Source organism: Phyllobates terribilis, unplaced genomic scaffold, assembly GCF_046119375.1.
Source record: "Phyllobates terribilis strain yellow unplaced genomic scaffold, ASM4611937v1 Scaffold_1__5_contigs__length_1240528914, whole genome shotgun sequence".
NCBI classification, from domain to species: Eukaryota; Metazoa; Chordata; class Amphibia; order Anura; family Dendrobatidae; genus Phyllobates; species Phyllobates terribilis.
Window position 1 is genome coordinate 767461482 of NW_027362761.1, and position 27911 is coordinate 767489392.

A 27911-nucleotide genomic window follows, 5' to 3' on the forward strand; every position below is an offset into this window, starting at 1 on the left:
GGCACCTGTCCTGTCCTAACACTGTAGGGCAGGCTTCAGTCAGTGTAACTGACGCACCCCCTGGGCCGTGGGGTAATTGGTGCCTGACCGGTCGTTGCTAGGGGAGATGTCACAGTGGCGGTGACCCGGTCCGTGACCCAGGGCGGTCAATAAAAGGGGTTATTTACAGGGGATTTATAGTTTTTATATAATGTTTGTGACGCCACCTGTGGTATGCGGCTAAAGGGAGCCGCTGCTGCGGAGCAGGTCCTCTGGAGCTGTTGTTGATGCAGCAAAGGTGGTTCAGCTTTACACAGGCAGAGCTTAGCTCCAGGGCAGTGTCGATGTTGTAGATATTGAGGTAGCGGTTGTGGTGCAGTGTAGTGCAGGGGGTGATGGCGCAGCAGTAATAATTCACAGAGACAGTGGGGTGCAGTCTTCCGGATTTACTCACAGTTCTCACTTTGCTCCTGGTTACAACTGCAGATCAAAACTTCCCACGTCGTCCTGTGCTTACTCAGGGAGGGGGTTCAGCAAACCCTCAGGTACCTCCGGAGTACATAACGGGACCCCCTTCTGTGTGTTCCTTCTGGCCGTCTCCCTGCACCTCACACCCAGTGTCCCAATCCAGTGACCGCGGACCTTGTCGGGCGACGTCTTCTCTGTCCCTTGGGTCCTCTATGGCCACCTTTTCGGTGAGATAGATGTGGCTTTTGGCTGCAGCACCTGAAATGCTGCACCCTCTGGTTACCTAGTTAAACGTTGCAATTCTCACTAGTTAGGAGCCGGTCCCCTCTGCGACCCGATCTCTCCACCGCCTGGTAGATTCGGGCGTACGGGTGGTCTCCAGCACTGCCCGTACCCCCGGGGATCCTTTCTTCACTCCTGGAGCTTTCTTTCTGCTCCCGTTCCTTCCTCCTCTCCTTCTCCTGGGCCTCCTCACTCAGGCCCGCGATTCCCCTGAGCAGAGCTCCTGCAGAGCTCCTGCTCCCAACTCGTCCTCTGACTCTCTCTCACTTCTTCTTCTGACTGGAACCCTTCTAGATGGTTCCATCCCTTTTTATATCACTTCTTACTGAACTCCCCTGAACTTCTTCCTCCACCCACACCCACTACATGGTTCCCCCTACTTTGGTTCCCCCCACTCCAGCCAGGGACAGGGCTCAGCAGGAGAGCGACGCATCTTGCCCCTCCTGCCGGTCTGGAGTAGTGTAGTGTTGGATGCAGGTGTTAGGGTCCCGGGCAGTACTCCTTCCTTACCTAAGAGTGAGATACCACACCTCTGGGTGAGATGCAGTACCCGCAGGGGCGCCACATAACAAAGTGGCAAAACAAATGTGATTTGCTAATAAAAGGTATTTAGGAATATATTCCTAATCACATTTTTTTCTATTTCTGGAAAACCCTTTAAAATCCCAAGGCTTGAATGCAGAAACTTTAGCAGGAACTCCAATCCACCATGGATGATCTGTTATTCAGGTCTTTTCTCCTGTGGAAAGAGACTTTGGGCCACTCAGATACCAAACTCAAGGTGTGACTGGAATACTACCTCTGCAGTCTCTATGTTAACTTCTCCCCCTTACCCCCCACACATGTAAACTCTGTTGTATCTTTGATTAGGCATGATACATTTACCCTACAATAAAAGGAAGAATGGTAACAAATTTCCTTAGCTACTCTGAAAAATAAGAAAACAATTGATAGGTATGACTTTGAATATTTGTGCTTATGCCATATACCTGGGACTATACTATCTAAGGTTAAATGTGGGCAGAATGAAAAGATTTTGATAAGAAATATCAGCTGTAAAACAATATCACATGTAATGTATTTTAGAGATTTCACCCTATAAATCACATCAGAGAAGACAATGTCATTGTGTCACTGCGCATTTGTCTTCCACAAGAGATGTATGGCTAGTATAGGATAACTTCAGAAATGCCCTGACCTGGAAAGTCTAAGAAGATTCTTCAAGGCCTCATGTGGCTTACAGGTTTTAGGATATAAAGAAGTACTTTCAATTTGTCATCTTAGCTTACATAGTCATTGTAAAAGTAGGACATCAAAAGAAAAGTAGCTGAGCTCTTGTAATATATCATCTACGGCTCCATTTAATACAAGCACAGAATCAATACCTCTAAATGCTTACCCTTTTATCTAGGGCAAGCATCCAGGAAGATCATTTTAATTGATTTAGTACACTGATCTTAATAAAGAAAACACGCAAGAAGCCAATAACCCATTACTTTCTTATTTACCATCCGAGCTGGTAATAGTACATACAATACATTTTAAACCATTTTCTTGCTTAATGATTAATAAACAAGACATTTTAGTGTCTGAGATAACATGGGGGGATTTCTCAGGAAAAGAGTGAGCAAGAATGTGGAAGATAAAGATTCAGTATACCATACTAGTAAGCCAAGGTTCACATTGATATAGTGCTCTTTAGAGAGCACTACATCAGGGTTTCCTTTGGAATCCCCGAAAAACAGGATTCCAATTGTTCCCTGGCAGAGCCATTCACATAAGTGAAGCCAATGGACCCTCTCTGACCTCGCCCAGCAATATTTGTCTTTTTCAGATATGCACAAAAACCAGGTTTAAGTATGGCTAACAAACATCTAACATGAATGATCAGTTTATGGATTGGGACTGGAAGGTGAAAGATATTAGAAAGTGGCAAAGAGGCAATTTACATTCTGGCAGCACACCAACATTGAACTATTTTGCTTGAATATCCCATTTTTTTAAATTAGATTTTCAATTAGGGCTACATTCCTTACAAAGACTATTGTATGTACTTGTTTGTAATTGCTCGCTGTGTCTGAATTGTCTTGTATGTGCTTGCAACTATTTAACTTTTTTGTTACTAGTAAGCTGAAATTGTTTTTTAGTCTCATACCTTATTTTGATCAATACGGATCAATCATAAAATCTACTTCCATATATTTATTTTGTACATGTGAACCTATAATTTGTATGTGTGAACACAACCTAGGAAAATGAGAAGCGAGAGTAGAAATGGAGACGACATTAGTTGATATTCTGAGATTAATGCAAGCCACAGGGAGTACATGGATTAGTGGTGGAAGGCATTGGAAAAAATATTAATCTCTCTATACTTCCTCCTTAAACTTCTCTTTTGATCCTCAATTTGAAGTAGTCTGAAGACAGCCAAAATAGTTACTTTTAAAGGGATTGTTAACTACGGCAATTCACGTTAATTAATTCTGGATCCCAACTAAGATGGAAACAGAAATTACACATCTCCTGCAGTGGCATCATATCAGTGATGTTGGCACCGCTGTTCTCGGAGAGTGATGTGACTTGTTATATCACATGCAGACTTCGCCCACTGACCAGCTGCTGTTTAACTGCAGCCTTCAATGTTTCAACAGAATGGACATCCGCCCTGACCGAATAATGATGAGCTGCAGCCAATCATTGGCTGTGGCCTGTATGTGATACAACAAGTCACTCTCTACTAGAACAGAGCCACTGCAGGAGATGAATATCCTCTGTTTTCATTTTAATTGGGGACCTGAATTGATTAAGCTGGGATTGTCTACTAGTGGACACCCCTTTAAGTAAATGTAGCTGTGACAGCTGTAGCTATGGCAGCTTTGACATCATATGTAACTTAATTATTCACCAAATCGTCATTTTAAGACTGAAAAAAGAGGAAGGTACCTCAAAAAAATTCAGTATATACTCACTATATAATTCTTGCAATACCTTAAAACTAGGGATGAGCGGACCAGTGGATGTTTGGGTTCGTCGAGTTTGACCGAACTCTAGTCCAAAGTTCAGTTCGGGAAACAGAACTCTACTGAAACTTGAACTCAAACCCGAACCTCATAGAAGTCAGTAGGGACCCAAACTTTGGTGCTGTAAAATGGTCATAGTAAGGGCTAGGGGGCTGCCAAAAAGTAGAGTACCCCCACAGTCTCTCTCTCTCTTTCAGCATCCGAGCTCTGAACACTAAATCCGAGCTCTGAACACTCTATTATTTCTCATAGAAATATGTGAATAAATTGGGATTTGGGTTTACCAGTTAGGGGGGTGTCCTTACTCCAGTTGACACTGTTGAAACAGTGCTGACACTGCCACACATCCCTTTAACAAATGGAATGGTAATTCCCAGTTGTCAATTTATTCAGAGCTTTCTAGGAGGAATAATAGAGAACAACACAGTGTTTTGAGAAATAATAATAGTTATGACTTGGGTTCAGGGAGCAGGGTTTCCTTTGGCTTTCCTCGTTCCACTCGCTATCATTGACAAGTCTCTCCCTATAAATGATAGTTTCCTAATACTATCCTGGACAGACTTCTGTGTTCGGAATTCAGCACCGAACGCTAGGTGTCCAGTACGAATCCCCAACTTTACACCTCGGGTTTGCTCATCTCTACCTAAAATATGTTTATTTTACAATACAAAATTAAGTAGAGAAGTCAATCATTAGTCAAACCACAATAATAATAAATGATAACAATCATCATTTTCACAATAATTAAGTACGTGAGAGTTTTGCTACATTTGCACATTTAACTACTGTAACTGGCATTGTAAAGGTAGGTTGATATCATCGCTCTCTTTTTCAATTATGTCACGCAAACTAGGAGGACTGAGGATGACTTTTCACTGCCTGCAGCATAGCATGGAAACAAGTCCTGCTTTGCTTTCAACTGTTGCACAGAAAAAAAAACACAGACGTAATCAAAAGAAAGAGACAGCTGCTAAGGGGGTTTCTTGCAAGAGAATTTTAGATGAAAAACTTAACATACTTAATGTTACCCTTGCGACAGTCAAGTCTTTTACATTTGTCTGATAGAAAATGCCTTTTAATATTATGTGCTCGGTGCCTGGAAATCTCTTACAATGAATGATGGCTGTATTTGCAGCTAAGCACTCAGCATTGAATATACAGTACTGCCATTATGAAAAAAGCAAGAAATACCTTTAATCTTTATGTTCTGTAAAAAGCTAGATGTAGCCTTTTTATTCTTTTATTCCTGTATTTCTCCTGCCATAGAATGCTTTAAATCAATTTTCAGGCATGCTTATATTTGTCATTTACCACTAGATATCCTCGTCATCAATGTAAGTCAAGTAATTGCCATCTTTCATATCGAATACCTAATGTTCTTTACTTGTAATACCATGTCTAACCACAAGGTGTGCTGCTACACTGAGGCAATTTTATATTTGAACTATAGCTCCATGGCTCAGGAAAACTCCCATGTTGCACGTGTTATGGAAATATTTCAGGATAAACCAGGTCATTAATGGCGTTATCCAAGACTATGGTTATTCTTTCACATTGGGCTAAGAACTTAACTGCAGGTAGTTGCTAAAAACCTACCTGTTCTGCCCAGAGATGATCTTTGATGGATCAGGTGCTGATCTTTGACTGCATGTCAACATAGGAGCTTTTTCTTTTCTGGTCTGCTCTGTTAACAAGGTGTCGCTGTTGATGTCATGTTGATTGACAGCTGACTTCCCGCAGTTAGGTAGCAGGGAGCCTGCTGTCGAAATCAACATGACATCAGTAGTGACGACAATGCAGAGTGGAAGAGAAGACTCTGTGTTAACAATGTGATGTCACTGGAAGAATCTCTGGCAGGAGTGGCCCGTAACCACTCTGAGCTGGCAGAGAACGATTCCGGGCTGAAAAGGCAGGTAGTTATCAACAATTTGTATCTTTCAAGTCAAGGTGGAAGTACAATGAGATATTAGAATATATTACTTTGGGTAAATGACAGTTTGATTTTGCGAACACCAAATGCTCTATGATGTAATATTAACTGAATTAGACTGGACCATACCTGATAATAAAATATTCTAGTGGAATATTCTGCTGCTGTATGTACCATATTGCAATATAGTGCGCGTTTTTTAGGACCAGCAATTTACATCAATAGCAACAGTACCTAAAAAACCTTGAATATTTCAGATATTTAGGCATATTTGTCATCTTAACGTAGAGCAGCATGATTTAGGGACAGGTCCAACAGCTATGTTTAAAGAGGACCTGTCTGCTCACTGCACCACTCTTATCTATTCATTTATATTGCTTGCAATATAAAATCTGCATTGTGCCATTACTCTATTATTCCTCATAGAAATGTGTGAATAAATTGGGATTTGGGTTTACCAGTTAGGGGGGTGTCCTTACTCCGGTTGACACTGTTGAAACAGTGCTGACACTGCCACACATCCCTTTAACAAATGGAATGGTAATTCCCAGTTGTCAATTTATTCAGAGCTTTCTAGGAGGAATAATAGAGAACAACACAGTGTTTTGAGAAATAATAATATTTATGACTTGGGTTCAGGGAGCAGGGTTTCCTTTGGCTTTCCTCGTTCCACTCACTATCATTGACAAGTCTCTCCCTATAAATGATAGTTTCCTAATACTTTCTGCACTAATACCTCTATGGGTATCAGTCAAGTTCTTCCACATCAAACTCACCAAACCAAGTTTTTTTTGGACCTTGTGTTGTTTTCTGGGGTACAGTCATTCTATGGGTCTTCCCAAAACTCTTCCCATAATTGTCCAAAGTCTTGCTATCTTGGAATGCAGGTGCATTAAGAATTCCCTGAGGAACCTAGGCCAACCCCAGAAAGCAACTATACAACATTCACCAAAGTTTACCATTAGCACAATGCTGTCAGGCAAGTAATGTCCTCCTGGCATTCACCAAATCCAAACTCATCCTTAATACTGTCAGATATAGACAGTATATCTGTTTGGTTGCAGTGTTCTTCACACAATTCCACAAGATGCTTGGCATTGTCTTTGGTGATATAAAGCTTGAATGCAATTGATCAGACATGGAAACCAATACTGTGAAGCTCCTATTGCAGTTTTTTAGCTGATGTAAGTGGCAGAGGAAGTTTTGATTCTGCAGTTGAGTCAGGAGTGTTAGTAACTTTTATGCACCATACACCTCAGCACTTGGAGACCCCGTACTGTAATCTTATGTGATCTCCACTGTGTGGCCAAGTTGTTTTGGTTCCTAAATGCTTCTACTTTTCAGTTTTAGCACTCACAGTTGATCATGGAATATTTAGGAGGGAAGAAGTTTCATGAACTGACTTGTTGCAATGCTGGGATATTATTACAGGACCAAGCTGGAATGAGAGATCTCTTTAGAATGACCTATTCTATCACAGATGTGAGTAAAGGCAGACTGCATGGTCAGGGGCTTGACTTCATAAACTTGTGGCAATGGGACTGAATGAAAAGCCTGAATTCAATGATTAAGAGGTGTGTCTGTATACTGTAGTGTATATTCCACAGGCAAAACACTTGTCACTACATGATTTTAGCGTTTGAACATTATATATCTTTTTTTGTGCTTTTGTTGACAGAACTAATAACATCAATAACTACTTTCTGTTATTAGGGCGTCTCTAAAAATGAGAAAAACGTCAATAATAATTTCATTGACTGCATGACAGAATGTAGCAATAGTTCCTCAGGGTATATACAGATACCCCACCTAATAGTTCTGGCTCTCAAACTGGTGCATACCTAAGCAGATTTACTTTAAAGAGTCGAAGAAAAATTGTGACTATCTTTCTTTCTGTTTATCTATCATTTATCACACAGACAATGGCGATAGACAGAAAGATAGATAGATATGAGATGATAGACAAGATAAAGCTATATATATATATGTGTGTATGTGTACACAGTATGTATATATATATATATATAAATAAATATATATATATATACATGCAGCAAGATGTATATAATAGCTATGATGAGATATATTGTATACAAGGATGGATATAGAAAGATAGATAGAAAGATAGATCGATAGATAGATACACATGAATATATAGATCTCAACTGTCTATCTACCTAAATCTTGTCTATCCTCTATGTATCTATCAATATACATCCTTCTGTCTTATAGTAGTAACAATACATGCAGCTTGCTGCAAGAAGAACACTGGCTGTATTAAACACTCCCCCCCTTACAAGAATGTGAATCAGTTAAAATTAGTAAGGTTTATTATCACTGACCAATTCTTTTTTATCTCCTGTGTGTCTCTGAAATAAGGGTCAACAGCAGATCACAGCAAGCTGCTGTTGTTCTTTGTTTTTTTCCCCACTTCCCCTAATAGCTAATAAAAAAAAGAAAGAATATTAATATTTCAGCATAATATAGCAAGACATCTTGGTGACAATAACATATATGACACAGACCCAGTGCCTGACTGGGATGGATGGCAAGGGTCCACTAGTTGACTCTAGGGGCCCACTGTACATCTACATGCAAATATTGCTTTCATAGATTTACCTCTTATTCTATGTATTAATATACTGGGTAGTTTCTTGGATAAATGATGAGATGCTGCTTTTCTCTGTACACAGTCAATCAAATGTATTGTTCCAAATACTGCTCATGTTGGGGGGTAAGTGACTTACTCCTGCACAGGGGCCCACCGGCCCCTGTGCATTCACCTGTTCCCCTGTGGGCCAGTCCAAGTCTGCATGTATCTGTCACATTATTAGGAAAAGCCTATGTAGAAGGTATATCATTTGGAACATGGAAAAGACAACAAGGTCCTATTATTCTTGTAAGATTATTGCTGTGATAGTGGATTGACTTTTTCGCTGTTGAATGTGACTTTCTGTTGAGTTCTGAAGTCAAGAATTAAGGCGAATGTAGGATAAGTCTAAATCAAGCAAGTGCTTTTCATAGAAAATTGATTTTCTTTTAATCACAGCATCTAAAGCTGCAGTGTTATATTGCTTAAATCTCAGGATGAGAAGCTTTTACCCAGGAATATGACATTAGGTTTTATTGTCTTAGAGCAGAACGTGGTAAGGTCAGAGAATCTGGGCCTTATGCATAATGAAACAATGGATCAATTCTTATTCATCTAATGTTTGTAAAATACCCGTCGTGACCACTAGTAGTAGTAGTAGTATTGGCTATAGCTGCATCTAGTGAGTGATTACAGTATACGCCTTACTCTGAAAATAGCTTTGTATTTATGATCTACACTCTAATTTATGCTTTGGTTTCATAGTTGTATTCATTTTAACTCATCATTATCCGAAATGTTTATTTATATATTTTTTTGGCTTTATTTTGTTTTACAGCTTCACCGCCAAAACTAAAGGAAATAGAAAGTAAAACGGTAGAAGAGGGTCATAAGTTGACACTTAAGTGTGAAGTTGTGTCAGAACAGCCTAGTCTGAAGTTTAAGTGGTTCAAAGAAGATAAAGAAATTGGAGGGAAAAATAAAGCAGACACCAAACCAGCCAACATCAAGATACGGAAGAAAAAGTATGTTTCCATTTTATTCATTTTTTCTATTTAAGTGGAGCTCATTGGGAATGTTTTGTTCTGCCCAGTGCTGGCATAGAAAAAAAAGTGATAATAAAGTGTTAAGGATAATGTAAGTGCTAAGTAATCTAAGTAGGGTAAAATCATATTCTTTAGTAACACTTTAATAAGCATACAATGTTATTTTAAAAGAGCTAAGATATTGTTAAACCCTTGAAATTGCTGTAAGATAATATTGTGTGCAGGATCAGACTGCCCAATCCTTAAGTGGGTCAGTTTCTGACAACCATGAAGGCAAGCCCCAACAGGACTTATATGGTTTATTAGGAGGCAACCTCATTTGAACTTCAAAAATGGGCTTCATTTGGGTAATACTATTTTAATATTTGGGTTATTGAAATGGGTTGACCCCCAAGCTACATTTATTACCTATTCACAGGACAGATGATATATGTTTGACCACTCTGACCCCCACCATCACGTAACAAAGAGTTTCCATGCCTTCGCTTGAAAGGGGTGATCAAACATGCACACTATCATTCTATTCCATATCTGAGGGCCTGACATCGATAGCCAAGTACAGTGCTTGCCTGCTGTCAGTCATTACTATTTCTATCAGTCATAGGCATTGATTGTAGCCATGGTCTTCATAATCATTACTCATTTCAAACAGTGTATGCAAGACCCCTATTCTTCTGATTGGTTATGTATAGGCCTCTACACAGTATACAGAGTTGTGGCTTCCCAGGTTTGTACATCTGGAGGCGTAGAATCTGTTAATAGCAGATTAGTGGGATGGCAAGTTACCATCCATTTTAAGCTGTATATTTATTGAAAGATTATCATGGGCACAAATTATCTTGCAGTTTTCACAGGTTGCCGGTCATCCAATGAACGAGCAAAATGCTCGGACGCATGTTGCCAACATCCAACATACTGTAGTTAGTCTGCCTATGTAGACAGACTATTAAATGGCCGCCAACCGGTAAATGTTTACTGATCAGCTGTCATATAGTGCCGCCAGTCAATCTGTATAAACAGACCCTTACTGTATGTTAATGACCTACAGTACCCTAACAGTAGGCTTTCATTATCCTGGAAAACCCTTTCACATCTGCACTATTTAACTGGAGGTTGGAAGGTCAGGCTCATTTGCTGTGGTCTGTGAAATGTTTCTGACACTAATTGTGTGTATCTACATAGTATGTATTCTGTGAGAAGAATTAGTTTTACCAAAGACAACCACTTCTCATGCCTATTCCAATGTTGAAACCTGACTGAGGTCTGCAATGTTGCACCATTTACTGTTCGGATTAATTGTTCTTATATCTTGATAGATCTGACTTTTATGAAAGCAGGGATAACAAATATGTGTATTTTTTTTTATTATTATTTATTTATTTTTTTAATTGATTTTTTATGAAGAAAAAGAGGGGTTATTTGAACTTTTGTGTTTTTTTTTCCAGAATTTTAAAAACTTATTTTTTACTTTATTTAATAGTCCCCTTAAATCATCCGATTGCCTGTGCTATACTGTATAGCAGAAATTACGATCTCCTATGAACGCCAGTCACGATCCGGTGTTCACAGGAGTATCATAATGACAGGCACGGAGGTCTTCAGCAGACCCCTGGATGCCATGAAAACTCATCAGTGTCCCATGATCACGTGACAGGGGCACCAATGGGCGGGATTAATGATGCGTTTTTGTACAGCACGTGTTTAATCCCGCTGTCAGTGTTTGACAGCGGGATTTAACTGGTTAACAGTCAGGGACGGAGCACATGATTTAATCAGTCATCATGTGTGGGGAAAGATGTGGCCTCGGCATGGGAGCCCACATCAAAGGCAGGGACACGATATTTGACGTAAATATACCATCAAAGGTCGTGAAGGGGTTAAAAAAACTTCACAAGATATTTGAGCTTTTGAAATATACTTATAAAAAAACAGCTGTTGGTTGGCGATAGTCTGCGGAGTTGTATAATTGCAGAAGGCTCCATATTTATGACTGTACAACACATGCACATCAAATTGTGTTTGTTTTGTCACTGAAGACATAAAATAAACTTATATCAAAGCCTACCAGCTATAGTTTTGTCTCCAATATCATTCAATGATATCAGAGCTGTTATTTTAAGGCTAAGTTCACACGAGCAAAATCGTCTAAGTTTCATCTAGAAAGCTCTGACAATTTTTTTCTCATTTGTCATCCGTATGCAATCTGTTTTTATGCAGCAGCAATTATTAATAATTTACAAGACTAAATACAGTTTACTACATTAAAGAATTGCAATGTATCCATAAAAATCAGATGCTATGCAACAGCATGGTAAGGATTTTGTTTTTTTTGCACACTCATAAACTTGAATGGGCGAGTCTCATATAATTTCCGGAAGAAATTAGTGCATGCTGCAATTTTTTGTTTATTCGGTCTGTGAAAAAAATTGCTGATTTGCACTGCCCCTTTGAATAATATTGGTTTGAGTGCTGTCTGTGTGCTGTCCATTTTTTCAGCACTTGGTCGAATAGTAAGTAATAAAAGTATCTGCTTCCTAAGTACATTTTTAAAAAAAATAAGTTCTTTTAGGTGTTTCATGAGAATATTACTTAATTGACATTTTTTAATTCCACAGAAAGTCTTCTGAGCTCCAAATTCCAAAAACAACAGAAGCTGATGGTGGAGAATATAAATGCACGGTGTCAAACCAACTGGGGAATGACAGCAAGAGAGTGAATGTCACAATATGTAAGGAAATTACTGAATATATTATCTTTATCCATAGTCTATGTTGTGCTTATGAGCATTCACTCAATAGCTTAGCTGGCTGCTCAAACATTAATGGCCTATGCTAAAGATAGGTAGTCAATATTAAAGTCCTGGGAATGCCCTCTAAGAAACTAAAGCCCCTCATAAACATTAGAATAATGTCAATATCAAAGGGTATGGCTCACAGTCTATTGTGTTTGGAAGCCTGGGACAATTTATTGTTGGGGGAAATATCAATTTGGTATGTCCCATTTCGAACTGCCGATCTTTTTGTTCTTCTTAACATAAGTCACTGCCAATAATGTCTGGCGGCAGCTCCTTCATAGACAACACAGGAGCACTTGGACGAAAGAAATGTGTTTCGGAGAGCCGGCTGTGATGGACGTCCATCTAATGTGTATGGCGGGCTTGAAAAATAGATGTCCAGATGATAGATAGATAGATAGATAATAGATAGATAGATAGATAAATACTGTAGATAGATTTCAGCTTCTCCCTCCGTTATAAAATAGTATTGCTAATTTTCCTTCAGACTTATAATTGAATGTCAATCAAGTTGACTATCATGACCTTGGCATGTCAACTATATAGATCATGTTTGTTTTAGTGTAGTGAACATGCTTGTATTGAAATATTTACTGTGTTTATCCATTTTGATTTATACATTCTACAGCAAGTGAAAACATTCCCCTATAATTAAATTAGGCATGAACTATGTAAGACCACCACAGTTCACATCACTGCTGGGGATCTATATATCATAATCAATTGTTGCAGACTGCTGGATGAAAAGATGTGCTAAAATGATATACAAACTATAATCAGTCACTGGGCCTGTGCTATGCAGAATTAATAGGTAAATGAACTATTAACTGACTTACACTTTACTGGAAGGATCAAAGTCCCTTGTGAGGGAATGTCTACAGGATCTCATATGTAGTATATACACTTATTTACAGTATGTTTCACATATCTTCTTACATTCACAACATTCCTGTAAGGTCAAAGTAATCTACAGGCAGTTAATCTTATCCATTACACGCTCATTTTTTACCACTTGTCTAAATGAAACACATACATGGCTTTATATTTTATAGTATGTCTAATTGAATTTGTCCTCCTGACTTCTTCTATACTGGGAGACACTTTTACTATTTGGTCAAGTCCAAATATTTTACAGGTTCTCAAAACAGATGTAATCAAATTATGTACAATTTAAAGAACTGCTGGTATAATCCACATTCATACACACTATAATAATAAGCATATATAAACTACCAAGCCTACAAAGATTACGTATAACCAGGGCAGAATTTGCATAAACAAATTAAAAAGACTGTTTCCAACAGCATCCCCTCTGTCTGCCCTACGCAGACAACAAGTCGTAGACCTCTATCTGAAAGTGATGATCATATATTGGGGAAAAAAGGTATTTGATACACTGCAGATTTTGCAAGTTTTCCCACCTACAAAGAATATAGAGGTCTGTAATTTTTATCGTAGGTACACTTCACATGTGAGAGAGAGAATCTAAAAAAATCCAGAAAATCACATTGTATGATTTTTACATAATTAATTTGTATTTTATTGCATGAAATAAATATTTGATACTGTAGAAAAACAGAACTTAATATTTGGTACAGAAACCTTTGTTTGCAATTACAGAGGTCAGAGGTTTCCTGTAGTTCTTGACCAAGTTTGCACACACTGCAGCAGGGATTTTGGCCCACTCCTCCATACAGATCTTCTCCAGATCTTTCAGGTTTCGGGGCTGTCACTGGGCAACATTGAGTTTCAGCTCCCTCCAAAGATTTTCTATTGGGTTCAGGTCTGGAGACTGACTAGGCCCCTCCAGGACCTTGAAATGCTTCTTACAAAGCCACTCCTTAGTTGCCCTGGCTGTGTGTTTTGGGTCATTGTCATGCTGGAAGACCCAGCCACAACCCATCTTCAATGCTCTTACTGAGGGAAGAAGTTTGTTGGCCAAAATCTTGCGATGCATCACCCCATCCATCCTCCCTTCAATACGATGAAGTCGTCCTGTCCCCTTTGCAGAAAAGCACCCCCAAAGTATGATGTTTCCCCACTATGCTTCACGGTTCGGACTGTGTTCTTGTTGTTTTATTCATTCTTCTTCTTCCTCCAAACACGGCGAGTGAAGTTGATACCAAGAAGCTCTATTTTGGTCTCATCTAACCACATGATCTTCTCCCATGCCTCCTCTGGATCATCCAGATGGTCATTGGCAAACTTCAGACAGGCCTGGATATGTGCTGACGTGAGCAGGGGGATCTTGCGTACCTTGCAGGATTTTAATCCATGACGGTGCAGTGTGTTACTAACGGAAATGTTGGAGACTGTGATCCCAGCTCTCTTCAGGTCATTGACCAGGTCTTCTCGTGTAGTTCAGGGCTGATTCCTGACCTTTCTCAGAATCATCCTTACCCCACGAGGCGAGATGTTTGACAGTCATCTTGTGTTTCTTCCATTTTCTAATAATTGTGCCAACAGTTTTTGCCTTCTCACCAAACTGCTAACCTATTGTCCTGTAGCCCATCCCAGCCTTGTGCAGGTCTACAATTCAGTCCTTAGACAGCTCTTTGGTCTTGGCCATGGTGGAGTAGTTGGAGTGTGATTGATTGAGTGTATGGACAGGTGTCTTTTATACAGGTAACAAGTTCAAACAGGTGCAGTTAATACAGGTAATGAGTGTAGAGTAGGAGGGCTTCTTAAAAAAAAAGTAACAGGTCTGTGAGAACCAGAATCCTTGCTGGTTGGTAGGTGATCAAATACTTTCTTCATGCAATAAAATACAATTTAATTATTTAAAAATCATACAATGTGATTTTCGGGATTTTTTTTAGATTCTGTCTCTCACAGTTGAAATGTACCTACGATAAAAATTACAGACCTCTCCATTCTTTGTAGGTGGGAAAACTTGCAAAATCATCAGTGTATCAAATACTTATTTTCCCCACTGTATGTATTACAGAGATACATTTTAAAGGGAACCTGGCAGGCGATTCATGCTGACCAAACCATGGGCAGCATGAATCACAGTTTAGCTATACAAATGCAGCAAAGTATATTGTTCTCATAAATGAACTGGTGCCTGAACATACAGCGTTCATCAAGCAGGCATGATAAACATGATATTCCTGCAGTATAATCGTACAAGTACATACACATTACTACTGCAGCTCATTTTTACGTAATGTTTTATAAATTATATACACGACTCAAAGTGCAATTTGCTTTCCTTTTTAAGGCCCTGTGTAATAGTATTAATGCAAATAATTATGGTCGTCTTATAATCTCTCAACCACTGAGTATGAATTCATGTTGGCCGAATGAGCCCTGTTCTGCACTGACATAAATTTACGTTGCCATTTTGTGCTGCAGCCGTGACTCCCTGAGCAGTGGTTGCTAATGGATTCCAACAAAGTGGTGGGGAACTAGATTAATCAGTTTCCGATCACTAAAATCCCTATGCACAGTGATTAAATTGAATGACCATCTGAGTTACATGGATATATTGTTAATGTAAGATTTCAATGTTATAATGCACTCAGAATGTGTCCTATAGCCCACAAAAAATTAGTTCCTACAAGTATGTGCATCATGTATTGCATAAAGGTGGGGTACACTGGAAGGGCTTACCAGCTTGTAGGTACATAATATAAATCTGTTCAATGAGATAAATAAAAATGTAAATTATTTTAGAATGTAATTAGTGATAGACATAGAAAATTCTGCATTTTAGGAAGTCTTCAAAAGGAACTACAAGTGTTGGGATTGTTTTAAAAAAACACTACAGATCTGTTATATCTGTCAGATGTAGCAGGGTTCATAAAATGATTACCAGCCAGATACCTTTAAAGAGGACTTTAAAGGTATCTGCAGCCATAGTGCTAATCTGCAGGTAAATACCATTTCAGATGCATGTGGCTGTCTAACGGGAATGTTGACTGCAAGGAAAAAATGAATTTATAACCTCCTTGCAGATGTTTGCTTCCAGTGAAGTGGGCGGCACCGGGGCAAAGAACAGTCAACACTCACTACACAGTGAGCAGCTGTAATCACGCCCACTGCACCATGAGTGACATTGTGCTCAACACACATGCTGGATGTCAGTCATAGAGATTGGAGTGATTGTAGCATGTTCATTTTGTACTGAGCGCTGACTGCCCACAGCCACGCCTGAAGACTGTAAGCGATCGACTGCAGGGAGGATATAACTTCATTTTCTCTTTGCACCTGCACTTCCAATTAGACTGCCACAGATATTAGATATTTAAAACGATAGTTACCTGCAGATGAGCACTATGGCTGCAGGTATATACTGTTTTTTTTTTTATGAAAGATTCTCTTTAGTGCAGTAATGTTTATTATACTATTTATACTGTAGTAATAAGCATATAATTCTCTTAATTTTCCTGCACATATAATATCTAGTACATTTCACTGATGGTGTGCATCGTTAAGACATAGAGCTTTTATTGATTGATCTTTTCTTATGATTCCGACACTAGCAGAATACAGAGGAAGTCATTTTTCTTGGTCTTACCAAAGTGACCTTAGAAAGTCATCTGATCAATGGGACTTTTGTTATCTGTCTGTTAAAAGAACAGAAGAAAACATTATTACTAAAATATTTAATAATAAATTATTTGATTTCTTAATGTAACTGTAGAAGTTCTAAATTTTAGACTAGATATTGAAATATAGTGAGTTAAATAGACAGAATAGATAGGTAGATATGGGATAGAAAGATAGATAGATAGATAATGTAGATAGATAGATAGATAGATAGATAGATGTGGATAGATTGATAGATACCGTAGATAGATAGATAGATATGGGATAGAGAGATAGATAGATAGATAGATAGATAGATAGATAGATGTGGATAGATCGATAGATACCGTAGATAGATAGATAGATAGATAGATAGATGGATAGATAGATAGATAGATAGATAGACAGATAGATAGATAGATAGATATGGGATAGATAGATAGATTTGGGATAGAGCGATAGATAGATTTGGGATAGATAGATAGATAGATAGATATGGGATAGAGCGATAGATAGATTTGGGATAGATAGATACAGCAGAAACAAGTATATAGTTAGATGCCGTACATAGATAGATAGATATGGGATAGATAAATAGATAGAGAGATAGATAGATAAATAGACAGATAGATGGACAGATAGATAGACAGATAGATACCGTACATAGATAGATACCGTAGATAGATAGATAGATAGATATGGGATAGATAGATAAATAGATAGATAGAGAGATAGATAGATAAATAGACAGATAGATACCGTACATAGATAGATACCGTAGATAGATAGATAGATAGATAGATAGATAGATAGATAGATACAGTTATATGAAAAAGTTTGGGCACCCCTATTAATCTTAAGCTTAATGTTTTATAAAAATTGGTGTTTTTGCAACAGCTATTTCAGTTTGATATATGTAATAACTGTTGGACACAGTAATGTTTCTGCCTTGAAATGAGGTTTATTGTACTAACAGAAAATGTGCAATCTGCATTCAAACAAAATTTGACAGGTGCATAAGTATGGGCACCCTTATCATTTTCTTGTTTTAAATACTCCTACCTACTTTTTACTGACTTACTAAAGCACTTTTTTTGGTTTTGTAACCTCATTGAGCTTTGAACTTCATAGCCAGGTGTATGCAATCATGAGAAAAGCTACTTAAAGTGGCCACTTGCAAGTTGTTCTCCTGTTTGAATCTCCTCTGAAGAGTGGTATCATGGGCTCCTCAAAACAACTGTCAAATGATCTGAAAACAAAGATTATTCAACATAGTTGTTCAGGGGAAGGATACAAAAAGCTGTCTCAGAGATTTAACCTGTCAGTTTCCACTGTGAGGAACATAGTAAGGAAATGGAAGAACACAGGGACAGTTCTTGTTAAGGCCAGAAGTGGCAGGCCAAGAAAAACATCAGAAAGGCAGAGAAGAAGAATGGTGAGATCAGTCAAGGACAATCCTCAGACCACCTCCAGAGAGCTGCAGCATCAACTTGCTGCAGATGGTGTCACTGTGCATCGGTCAACTATACAACACACTTTGCACAAGGAGAAGCTGTATGGGAGAGTGATGCGAAAGAAGCCGTTTCTGCAAGCACGCCACAAACAGAGTCGGCTGAGGTATGCAAAAGCACATTTGGAGAAGCCAATTTCTTTTTGGAAGAAGGTCCTGTGGACTGATGAAACCAAGATTGAGTTGTTTGGTCATACAAAAAGGCATTATGCATGGCGGCAAAAAAACACAGCATTCCAAGAAAAACACTTGCTACCCACAGTAAAATTTGGTGGAGGTTCCATCATGCTTTGGGGCTGTGTGGCCAATGCCGGCACCGGGAATCTTGTTATAGTTGAGGGACGCATGGATTCCACTCAGTATCAGCAGATTCTTGACAATAATGTTCAAGAATCAGTGACAAAGTTGAAGTTACGCAGGGGATGGATCTTTCAGCAAGACAATGATCCAAAACACTGCTCCAAATCTACTCAGGCATTCATGCAGAGGAACAATTACAATGTTCTGGAATGGCCATCCCAGTCCCCAGACCTGAATATCATTGAACATCTGTGGGATCATTTGAAGAGGGCTGTCCATGCTCTGCGACCATCAAGCTTAACTGAACTGGAATTGTTTTGTAAAGAGGAATGGTCAAAAATACCTTCATCCAGGATCCAGGAAATCATTAAAAGCTACAGGAAGCGACTAGAGGCTGTTATTTTTGCAAAAGGAGGATCTACTAAATATTAATGTCACTTTTCTGGTGAGGTGCCCATACTTATGCACCTGTCAAATTTTGTTTGAATGCAGATTGCACATTTTCTGTTAGTACAACAAACCTCATTTCAAGGCAGAAACATTACTGTGTCCAACAGTTATTACATATATCAAACTAAAATAGCTGTTGCAAAAACACCAATTTTTATAAAACATTAAGCTTAAGATTAATAGGGGTGCCCAAACTTTTTCATATAACTGTATGGGATAGATAGATAAATAGATAGATAGAGAGATAGATAGATAGATAAATAGACAGATAGATAGACAGATAGATACTGTACATAGATACCGTATATAGATGATAGATAGATATAATAGATAGATAGATAGATAGATACCGTAGATAGATACCGTAGATACATAGATGATAGATAGATATGGATAGATAGACTGATAGATAGATACCGTAGATAGATAGATGATAGATATATAGATGGATATGGGATAGATAGATACCGTACATAGAAAGATACCGTAGATAGATAGATGATAGATAGATGGATATATAGATAGATACCGTAGATAGATAGATGATAGATAGATATGGATAGATAGATAGACAGATAGATAGATACCGTAGATAGATAGATGATTGATAGATAGATATGCGATAGATAGATAGAGAGATAGATAGATAGATAGACAGATAGATACAGTACATAGAAAGATACTGTAGATAGATAGATAGATAGATAGATAGATAGATAGATAGCTAGATAGCAAAAATAGAGGTGCAGCACCAGCAGTTTAGCAAAAGATCAAAAAAAGCTTGAAAAAGTCCCTCACTAGGGCCGAAACATTGCCACTTTGACATGATGGGTCAATAAAAACACAATAGATTGGACTTTTTGGAGTGCTGCCTCTATTTCTCCTGGACTTAGATAGATAGATAGATAGATAGATAGATAGATAGATAGATAGATAGATAGATAGATAGATAATAGATAGATAGATTGATAGATGCTACATCTCCATCCTGCAAGAGTAGAGAAGGGTTAATACTGAGGTTCACATCGCTCATGAAAAATTAGAATAGTGTCCATCTGAACTCTCATGGACCCTGCGGCAGAAAAAGATTTTGCTTCTATGGTTAAAAGTGTGGGATTAATGAAAGTAGGCATTGCCATCTATATGTATGTGCCACCTTTCGTCATTTTTCTCTCAATTGAGTTTTCCAGGGATTCATATACAATTTTTGTGTTAATCACATGAGTCAGTGCAACCTATAGCAAATACCACATTATTCCATTTTGCAGGACATTGCTATGAAATAATAAGCTGTTTATTTCAGTACCATTTTCTCTGTTTTGTTATGTACGCTGTTTGTCATTTGAAGAGTATGCTCGGGATCATTTATGTTTATTCTTGGGTCGTGTTCATCTATTTTTGAGATACCGAATGTTGAGTAAAACTTCAGAGAGGCTAGTGATTTAACATCTCCGGACAGTATACCCTATTTCAAAGACTTAAAAACCTAAGACAAGTGCCCTAGTACAAAAGAAATGGCTTTCAGCTAATGCAATGCAACAAAAAACCAATCATATCTATTATGTATATATCCAAAGACATAAATTAGATATAAAAAAAGAAAACAAACAAACATGTTAGGTAAAAAATACAAAAAAAGAAACCATTAAAGGCTATTTACTAGTATGATTTTACCTCCCAAACTATTTATAAGAGCATATACTGTAGCTCTTTCAAAAACAAGTCTAGAAATACCTTACTATGTCCAATCTGTTCCTCCATTACTGAGAAATAAGCATTTGAATTGATATGCACATGAGGCTGAATATCAATTTGTAACTCTGAAGCCTCTGTCACTCCAGCTCTATTTTCCGCCCAGCGCCTCCTCCTCCTGCTTGAGTAACTGCTCCTTTGTCTGAAGTCACACAGCACAGCGGCTGTCAGGAGGAGGCCACGCTGGGCGGGGAATAGAGCTGGAGTGACAAAGGCTTCAGATTCTCTTTAATAGAACTTGATGAATAAAGAAAAATGACAATATTAACCCACTCAGACAAGCTTTTTAATATAAGAAAAGCTGTGAGCCTGGTTCCTGAGAACTCTGTCCAGATCCAAGACAATAAATGGTCATGCATATGAGCCTCTTTTCACACTGCATTTCACTGACCCATTTTCTGGATGCCCTTGGGAAAGATCCTAGCCAAACATCACAAGCTCCAGTGCAGATTTTGGAAATTGGCGTCTGTCAAGCTTTTCTACATAGCAGGATGCAGTGTAAAAGGAGCCTTATACATGGACAATGTGATTCCAATCTTATTTCACTATTTTGAAGAATTAAACTTTCGGTTTAATTGCACACATATCAGATGGGGTTTATGTCCTTCCCTTAATACGAGTTCCTATTTGTCTGCTGGGCTACATCACCTTTCCAGGGCAACATGCAGTCATAGCCTAAACATTATAGGTTTAGACGAAAATTATTTTTATATACCAATTCCTAATTTTTCTGGTAGGTATTTAGCACTGCTGAAAAAGATTTTTGGCTTATTGTCAAGACAGAAGGATAATTTATTCTGCACAAAGCTCCTTGGAAGTGATGATGCTGAGTAACCAGAGACTTGCCAAACTGCAGCATCATCTACAATGTGACCTTGACAGGACACAAGCATTTCTGAAACCAATCAGGAAAATGAGATGATAAGGCTTCTAATGCATTGCAATCAAAAATATGCCTGCTGCGTACAAGAAGAGCAGTCTGTAGTATAGACTTTGAAGTAAGCAGAAAAGCCTATGGACGCCATGATTGCAGGTGCCGTTGCTTGCCTAGTAGTAATATTTTAATCATTGTCTCATTAATTAAATACAATAAATTATTGTCTGCCCAATATGATTAATACATCACTGCAGCAAGTTAAAAAGATAATGTGATGTGGGTTATACAGTATTTGAGAAGTAGTGGCACATAAAAACCTGGTGCAAAATATGGATGAAATGTGCACCTTATAGGGTTTTTCGGAGAGTGTATATTGATGTTATGTGGATAGGTATGATTGGCAGGGGTCTGACCTTTTGGATGCGGCTCAGCTGCAGTACCAGACACAGCTGTATCTATACACATTGTTCTGCTGCCCATTAGGGTCCTGGAGGTTATGCTGCCGCTGAGAACACATTGATGGCTAATACTAATATATTCCTGGAAAAAACACTTTCAGTTTGAGCATGACCAACAATTGTATTTTCATTTTTATTATGCCAAACATTTGTATCATATGTGTTCATGGTTTCTGTAACATGACTGAATATTAACATTGCTAATATTTCACAATTTGTAAATAAGATGTGCGATCCCATTCAATGGTGAAATAGATTTTGTAACGTATATGCATTATAAATATTGATTGCTACTTCCTTTTTCTTATTGTACGTCCTTAAATTTTCCTTAGTGTATCCTCCCACTTATGTAGTCAGTTATTACTTTATCCAAGTTGATGCTTTAAGATCGAATGTCTAATTCTCCCTCTAATAGTTCTGGCAACTAATAGTAAAAGGATATGTAGGTCAGCTGGGTGCTGTTCATCTTAGTGGTGCTGAATGTTTCTTGAAAGGAGCTGCTGAACAATAGAATATCCTTCCTTAATAAGGTTGCCTTTAATTGATGACCACTTGGGGCAGATGGAGTCACCTGCAGATTTGTGGCTACTTCTCTTCCTGCCAGTATATCCATTATACATAGACAGCAGGGAAAAAAATGCAAACTGATACTTGGCAGTGGAAGTAGCCTCTTGGTATTACTGTAAAACATGCTATTTCTCATTCTGCGGCTGAATGTAAGGAAGGCCATGGCTGTGGGAGCTTTATAACACAGGAATAGAATTAGCTCAGTGTGTTCTTGTCTGTACATGGCTTTTTCTCTGTTTGGTACCTAAGGTTTGTAATCTTTGTGCTTAAGAAATGAATAAAATCTTCTGAGCATTTCATTCAGTTGGGAAAATTACAGAGCATCAATGTTTGTGATTTTCTTTTGTGAAATTGTTTTTGAGCTCATACTAGTTGTTTTCTCTGAGAGCACAACTCAACAGATTTCACTTGATCTGAATTTATAGTATCCCTCCAGTTGTGAGCGTACATTAGCATAACAGCAATTTACAAGGCAATATTCAGCAGAAAAATGGGCCCTGCTATGAGAAATCCAAACAATGCAATGATCATTGCGAAGAAGTAAAATTACCCCATTAGTTGTGAAGCAATGTTTACTCGAGACTATACTTCATTGTTTGACCTGAGGCATGGGCCATCAAAAGCAGTCAGCAGTTTGTAGACATACTAGTATGTTATTATTATTATTATTATTATTATATGCTGTAATATTTATGATGTATTTTATGGAGAAAATTTATCGTAGAAGTATAATGTGCTGCATGAAATGCACTAATACCTAATATAAAAAAGCATGTCAGTGTTCTGATAATTACCTTAAATGGGCACTAACATGTACGTTGACACATTTGGATATAATATTCAAGAACGCAGAAATTTCAAGGAAACTAATCACTGGAATCTCTAATAATAGATTAACATAATCCAACCTTATTATTACTAGGGTTGCTTGTAATGTTTCTTTTTTACAATATGTTAATTGCCTTTATGTGGTGTAGGTATAGGTAAGATGAAATGGTTAAAAAAAATGACCATCTGAATATTAAATGGTTAGCACTAAAAACTCAAGAGCACTCTAGATTTATATCTCCTAGTGGGTGGTCAGCCTAATAATGTTGTAACAGATGGGTGCACAATATTTTTTGGTCCAAGGGGCACATTGCGATACTGAACCAATCCCAAATGCCACTATTTTTTTAAAGGTGTAGTTACATGAATATATCACCAGAACCACCACCAGTGCATTAATACATCTCCAGAACCAAATTTTGAGTATTTGAGAAGGATTTAGAGAGTTTATGCTCAGTTTCTGCTAAAACAGATCAATGTGAACACACGCTAACTTAAACTGAGTTTTTTTGGAGCAAAAATTCATCAAATCCACCTTTTAATCACAAATCTCTCCGTTTTGACACTTTTTAAGTCTTAACATAGCCATGAAACACGTTATGGATTGCTACATGTGTACAAGATCATAACCACTATTAGCACATGAGTGCAGCACCAAAATCACCATCAGTACATTAATTCAGCACAATAACTACCATCAGAATATGAATACAGTGCCAGAACCACCGTCAGTACATTAATGCAGCGCCGGAAACACCATCTGTACATGAATATAGCAGCAGAACTACCGTCAGTACATGAATGCAGCAAAATAGATTGTAGACACATGTGATGCTAATTAGATGACACAACTTGATTTAACATGTCCCTTTTGTCACATTACTTTCAGGGGTACCATCATTTCTGTCCAGGCCTATTTCATGAGTTTAATTTTTTTTTAAATTCTGTGGAAGCAGGGTTGAAAAGCAATGACTGACTTTCATCTGTTCATTTTCATATATTTTTAATTTATTATTACTTTTGTCAGAATCAAGTTATTTCTGTGACCATTGTGGGTTTTTCTTTCATTAAACGAGGGGTACCAACACTTTTGACCACGTGTGTACATAGTCCATCCCCTTACATCTATTGTGGAAAAATGAAGGGGCCCTATACATGGCCAGATCTGCCAGTCAGCAAGTGGAAAAGACTTTTCTATAATGTGTATCCCATCAAAATCCCATCGGCAAGTGACCCACCTTGTTGTCACCCTCAGATGGGGCGGTCCACTATTGCACTTTTCAGGTTCTGTGCTATGAATCATTTTATGACTGATTAACCTCTTTACAACCAAAGCAGCCACTGGGTTTATAAAAGTCTGAATCGCGACCATTTACATACCTGTATTTATGGAAAAATGAGAAATGAATGCTATAGATGCATCTCAGGATTAACCCCATATAGCCTTCCATAGTCTAATCTGAAAAGCTGAGCTGTGCAACATTTCTATAAAATGAGTCAGGAGTATTTTCTAAGATAAGGCATTAACAGTGACTTGCAGAATTCTTTCGCTGCATTGTGCTGGCAGATGCTGCAGGTGAGTGCTGCTCTTTTTGTATTAATAATTGTTATTACCATGCTTTTTTTGGCATATTTCTACTCTATTCCATCTCCTAATGCACTGGCAAGATTCCTGCTGCCAATAGCTGGATCTCGCCACTGCAGTGGTAAGTAAGATAGCCTCTGCAGCTATTTAAATTATGCATCCCACTTCCTGTAACTACATGAGCTTGCAGACTGATTAGATTTTTTTTTATTGGAGGCTATAGAAATGATCAGTATGTAATGTGGCAGAAGCAGCATGAAATAATAATTTCTGGCATTTCATAAATCTTATATGACACTGGATTAGATTGCATAATTGTAAAGTAGCAGATTATACGTTTAAAGTTTTCTGCCTAGTGTATTGATTATCTCATGCTAGTAGTAGTTACTATTAGTATTAGTAGATATTAGTGTATTACACTTGACTACTTTATTTTGTGTGTTACATTTTATATTGTTTTATTCCAAGCTTCTTCATTTTATTTTGCAGTATTGTATAGTTCATGCAGCAAATAAAGTGATAGCTCAATGTATAACTATTCTTGAATTTTATGCTTACTTTTAACAAGCATATTCTTTCATTTCACAGTCAGCCTGAGTTAAAAACGTTACTTGATATATATGATTAACTGTTACATATATGAATAGGTGTGATTTTGAAATTGCCCACAACCTCGTATAGTTATTAGTAGAGATAAGCAAACCCGAACTTAAAAGGGTTTCATACTGGACAGTTAGTGTCTGGTGTTAAACGCCAAACACGGGCTTCTCTCGGAAGTCCGTTGCAATGTTCGGAGTTCCAGGGATAGTCTGTTGCAAAGAGAGAGAGAATTTTCCAGCCAAAATTTCAGGTCTCCTTTGTTTTCAATGGTGTTCGGGTTCTGGTCCAAGTTTGGATACAGTTCTGGTACCCGAACCAAACTTTGGAATGAAGTTCGGGTGGGGTACAAGAACCCAAACTTCCATGGGTCCGCTCATTCTTAGTTATTAGTATTTCTCCTACTGAGATTATTTTAAGGAATTGTTGAATATACAATTACCTAGTATGCTATGCCTTTCTGACTATAAGGAACTATGAACATATTTTTCCTAGGGAAGTACAGTATATCATTATACTGTGCCACATGGAGCCCCATGTGGCTTCAAATAGAGCACCTCATATCAGGGTGCAAAGTCTTCCTATACCTTCATATAGGTTCCATGCACATGGATCTACCTTTTCTACCTAAAAACATAAATATAAATCGCTAACTGGGGTCCACGCTAGAAATTCACTGTAATAGAAAGAAAAGTTCTGTTCAAATTATTAAAATTCTTGGAGCTAGAATAAAAATTGAAAATATTAAGATACAATAAATCTAGCGCAAATGCCTTGAATATTGTGTTAATGGTCAAAAATCTAGTAGCTTAGCCCTCCTGTTGGTAGTTTGCAGATACATAATGAAAATATTGATAAAGATCCTAATGAAAGGAACAATCCCATCTAGGAAACCCGTTCTCTATATGAGTACCCGCTGACAATCTGCTGATTTCCACTGGTCTAACATTGAAAATTAATGCTTATTAGTGGTGCTGGCCACTGCAGGAAAAACATGGTATTACATGTGTGACACCCCAGGGGTCTGGTTGTCACAGTGATAGAGATATTACGTCTGAGAGCAGGTGGGAGGTCCTTTGGTCAGGGATCCTGTGCATGCCACACCTCCTGCCCAGCCTTGGGAGGGGAAGAACTTCCCCTGTATAAACCCGGGGCTGAGGCAGGGTGAGTGAGTCCAGGAAGAGGAGAGACAAGAGCAGCATAGGAAGCAGCAGAGTCACAAGGAGTCAGGGGCTGGCAGCTAAAGAGCTCGCCCTGACTAAGAAGATTCTTTACCGGACCCGGAGTCCGAGGCTGTGGGGACTAACTTCTACCCAGCAGCAGAATCCGTCAGGCAGGGGATTTCAGGTCCCCTGGCCCAGAAGCCCGAAGGCCCGGTCACACGCGTGGGACCAGCACCGCCATCGTGGAGCGGAAGCCATTAGAAGGCCCCGAGTCACCGGCCATACGGGTGAGCACCACACGGTACACTCAGGGACGTGGGCTACTTACATCAGCTTCTAGCAAGGTAGCCAGAAGAGTACAGTCAGCTTGGGAGGCCTACAACTACGCCTGGCCAGGGGAGATCCCATCTGCTCAAGGACTGACCAGGCCCCGTTCGCTAGCAAGTACTCCGGGAGGGTCTATCGTTGTTACCAGTAAAGACCCTGAACGCTACCATACCGTCTCTGAGTGGTTCCTGCTACCCCCATCATCCACGTCGGCTGCCCTGAGGCCATACCCCTCCCGTTGGGGATTATACTATCACGCTGCACCATCCTTCCACCGGCCTCAGCGGTCTGCCCTGCAGCAGCAGCCCCCTGGCTGCATTCAACGGGTGGCGTAGTCATCAACCATTTTCTAGCGCTAACAGACTGCCGTCCAGTTTGACTCCCTGGGCACGGACCGGGTCACCGCCACGAGACTACAACCCTAAACAGATCCGGCTCCGGGTAAGCTCCCGCGTGCGCAACGCAGCGCGACACAGGCCCAGGGGCGCGTCAACTTTGGCGTAGTCGGCAGGATCACGTGCCCGCAACCACCGGGTACTGCGTGCCTGAAAAGCAAAGACTGTTCAAACTTACCAGTGGTGAAGATTCCCGCCATCGGTGAAGATTCCCGCCATCCGGCGCCATCTTCAGCCTTCTTCCCGCCATCGGTGAAGTTTCCCGCCATCCGGCGCCATCTTCAGCCTTCTTCCCGCCATCCGTGGAGTTTTCCCACCATTGGACGCCATCTTGAGGACGCCGCGCGGGAAGAAGAGGGGCGTGGACTCCGAAAGCGCGCGAGAACTGAAGCCCCGCCTCACGTCCGGACGTTGCGTAAGGTCCTGGAAGGAGCCCAGCAGACGCCGACGTCACAGGAGC

The 27911-nt window shown here is 39.1% G+C and overlaps 1 protein-coding gene across 5 annotated transcripts in view; it reads left to right on the forward strand.

Moving 5' to 3' along the window:
• Positions 1-27911, forward strand: part of NRG1 (neuregulin 1) — a 1026251-nt gene that overhangs the window by 914744 nt on the left and 83596 nt on the right. For all 5 annotated transcript variants that reach the window (XM_073636959.1, XM_073636958.1, XM_073636960.1 and 2 more), the window contains exons 2-3: positions 9108-9294; positions 11931-12043. In XM_073636959.1, the coding sequence (XP_073493060.1) occupies positions 9108-9294; positions 11931-12043 (300 nt within the window). The remainder of the gene's footprint in view (positions 1-9107; positions 9295-11930; positions 12044-27911) is intronic.